At 42.2% G+C, this 3,641-nt stretch overlaps 1 protein-coding gene across 1 annotated transcript in view; it reads right to left on the reverse strand.

Moving 5' to 3' along the window:
- Positions 1-3,641, reverse strand: part of fam49bb (family with sequence similarity 49 member Bb) — a 36,840-nt gene that overhangs the window by 13,154 nt on the left and 20,045 nt on the right. The window contains exons 3-4 of the mRNA XM_008308190.3: positions 2,012-2,094; positions 645-766 (exon numbers count right to left, since the gene is read on the reverse strand). Coding sequence (XP_008306412.1) covers positions 645-766; positions 2,012-2,084 — 195 coding nt within the window. The 5' untranslated portion in view covers positions 2,085-2,094. The remainder of the gene's footprint in view (positions 1-644; positions 767-2,011; positions 2,095-3,641) is intronic.

Here is a 3,641-nt window from a genome sequence, read left to right on the forward strand (position 1 = left end):
CCCAATGCATTTTTAAAGTCAGGCGACACACGGCAAAGTCAATGTTTGAACTGCAGAGTCTCGGTACAAACTGAACCCCAATTCTGACAATGTTATTGGAAACTATTTTTAAAAGACAGAAAGTTCCACCGCTTTCCAGTCGGAGGAAATGAAAACATTTTCACTCGGTGCTCCCAGTGTGCCATAAATGTTTCATCATGTGCTGTTTTTTTTTGACCAGGCAGAAGACATTTTGTCTGAACCCTGTTATTCACAAAACCACTGCCATTTACACCCTGTCAGTATGAAACCGAAAATAGTGATGTTAAAATTTCTTCAGTTGGAAATTTATGAGAAGAGAAAGTCTGGTGTCAGGTTTGTGGTCAATACTGAGAGAGAAAAAAAAACGATATTACTTCCACAATCCTCACAAATCATTCCCAGCAGTTTTATCTTTTGAAGGCAATTCATTTGACTTGTTAATCAATGTGGAAACAGCGGCACTACCCATAAGCCCTGAACTCTTGATCTGACCTCCTATCAACAGACCCAGAGCTGCACTGAGTGATCTACTGTTCCTGCTGGAGTTTTTTTTTTTTCACATTTTAGAGCTCTGTGCTGCCAGTCAGACTCTTTCAAAAAAAAAAAAAATAAGTGGATGTTACCTCTCTGATCTCCTGGCCGGCTCCCTTGTACGCCTGCAGCTCGTCCAGAATCCCCTTGGCGTCCTTCAGCACGATGTCGACCTGCTCCCACACCTCTCGCTCGGCGTCTGTGGGCTGGGCATCTGTGGCAGACGTACAGAAGAACCAATCAGGAATAAATCATCCGCATCCGACCAGGATTAAATGCATCAAAACAAACTCGAGGCCCGTGGCCCGAATGCAGAGCGCCGGGTTATTTTGTGTGGCCGGCAGAAGGTTAAAAAAGTTAATTTGTCTTAGTAAGTTGACTAAATGACAATCAATTACAGTTACATCTAAATAATCGTCCAGTTAGAACTGCCACTTCGGGGGCAACCATGTCAGCGATGTTGCCCCCGGTGGAGAGCAGTGTGACGACACTCTATAACGCCTTTTTTCATATCGTTCAGTTTAATAAAAAACGTTCTCATATCTTATATCGATTGCGGAGGTCGGCCGTTCCCAACAGACGTTTCCAAAGACGGGCCTCGTGGTCAATCGTTGCACTTGGACAGACTCTGTAGCAGGAAAAGGGTTATTTCCAGCATCGGAAACTCGAGCTGCGAGGTTTTGTTTTGTACCAGCTCCGTGTTCAGAGACAGTTCTATCGTCGGGGTTTGTTTTGCCTTCGGAGAAGTGGCAGTGCAGAACATCGGCAGCGAACAGTGAACCTGTTTCCCACCACCTGCAGCTACGACACCTTGCCAAGTGGGCTGACTGTATGAAGTCCTGCTCCCAAAACAGAGGAAACAAAACTTGGCCGGCGTTCGCTGCTGCTGGATGGTATTAGTGTGCTGCGTTATTTTAGAAGAATTTCATTTTTATTCAGACAAAAAAAATTAAAAAAATTTTTTTTGAGTAGATAAAATCTTCACAAAAAAAATATTTTGGTTTTTTTTTGAGTAGATAAAATCTTCACAAAATATATTTCAGGTTTTTTTTGATTAGATAAAATCTTCACAAAGTGTCGCGTTTATGGAAACTTACATTTAAAACACTGTCATTGTTATTTTTAAGGCTGTGGAAAAAAGAAGAAATATCACCAACCAGAACAGTACAGTGTGGGATGGAGCCATGTTGAGGGGCCTTAGGCAGCTGAACTTCAGCGTTTTATATTTAAGGAGGGGTGAGGGGGGGACGTTAGAGGAAGGGGGGGGGGCTCTGCTGCAACTTGAGCCGTTGGGTTTGGATTTGATTCCTGTAGCCGCTGGGAGGAACACGGTGTAACAGACAGACAGACACACAGAGTTTTTAAAGCTGATAATAGAACGCTGAGATTGGTCGTCTCATCAATATCAGCAAAGAGGAAGCGATTACTGTGGGTTAAAAAAAAAAAAAAAAAAACTCACTCTCAAAATCCAGGAAAAAATTGGGCTCCTGTTCCAGATCTGTGCACGTCAAAACTTTCAGTAGGTTCCCCATGTTCTGATACCTGTTGAGGAGAACGTAAAGATTAATCACTGGTGAAAATAAAATAATAAAAAAAAACAAACAACAACAACAAAAAAAAAGTAAAAGTGAGTAGGTGTTGAAGAAACAGAGTCGACTGCTGCTCTGCTTCACTGCTCTGGAGCCAGTTTGAACTCAGTGGTGCCCAGATGTGCCCACGGCTCTCGCGCACACACACACACACTTTCACACACACCTGTGTGTATTTGTTTTTGCTGCCAGAACAGATGTGAAACCAAAAAAAAAAAAAACTAAATAAAAACCTAAATTGTTCGGCTACTTCCCAGCACTCAGGCAACATTTACAGGCACTTGTATGTAAATATTTCTTTTTCAAAGCGCTCCACAGGGAAATGTCGTCCGGCCCGACCGTCACCACATGGACATGTGTTCACGTCCCCCGTACATCAGTCTGACTTTAACAGAGGGCAGAACGTCGTTTCCTGGTCAAACCTCAAAGATCACGGCGGAGATTCTGTGGAACTCACTCTGCAGCATCTCACACACACACATACACACAAGTGCAATGCAGCATCTGGTCTGTGAGAGCTGAAACCTAACATTAATATTTCACAGACCATAGAAAAATCACAGAAGCTTCAGCACCAGAGCAAACACAGCAGAGAACAGAGAACAGAGAACGACCGAGGCGTTCTTCGTCCGACAAGTGAATTTCATGAATGACGTTCGGTCACAATTCAGTTCTGAAACTGAGGTCAACTGACCTGTGAGTGCAACTATTATGAAATATGTATTTACAATGAAATTATGGAACAATATTACTGTTTTATTTAAGTATCACCCAGAGCCAATGCTGATGATTTTCACAAACAACAAAAAACGAACGAACTAGCACTCAACAAAACATTAATATGAAGAAATGTGTTAGCATAAAATAATATATACATACATATATACATATATATATATATATATAAAAACAGGGACGGACTTTAACGTGTTTATTTAGAACTATTGAATAAATAATCGGTACCTTTCCCATTTACATAAATTCTGTTTCACCCGCTTGATAAGTGCAGACTCACCAGCCCTGTAGGTGGCAGTAATGAGCTGGGTGATATTTTTCATCTAATTAAATTAAATAATTAAGTTTACATTGTGGTCTTCAGTCGACAACCAACGTGAATTTAAATTGGAATTTTTTTTTTTTTAATCACGGGCAAAAACTGACGTCCTTTCATTCACTGTTCTTGTACGGTGATGTGCAGGTTAAAGCACAGAGAGAGAGAGAGAGAGAGAGAGAATCCAGCGCTGCCTTTGTCAGTCACACCCACACCTACTCTGTGCTGTACATAACGTACATGCACAGATGTACATGTGTGCACATCAGCCCAGAGCTGCAGAAGGAGAAGTGACAGTTTCTCACGTCTCACCGTTTGAGTGTTTAAAAAAAAAAAGAAGCCTTAAAAGCCTTAAGCAGATTCCTCTCAGTGGCAAAGGTCAGACCTGCGACGAGACAAAGACCGAAGGCCGTCGTCTGTGAGAGGAGCGGCGTCGAGCGCTCCGTCAG

This window comes from Cynoglossus semilaevis, chromosome 3, assembly GCF_000523025.1.
Source record: "Cynoglossus semilaevis isolate Cse_v1.0 chromosome 3, Cse_v1.0, whole genome shotgun sequence".
Taxonomy (NCBI): Eukaryota; Metazoa; Chordata; class Actinopteri; order Pleuronectiformes; family Cynoglossidae; genus Cynoglossus; species Cynoglossus semilaevis.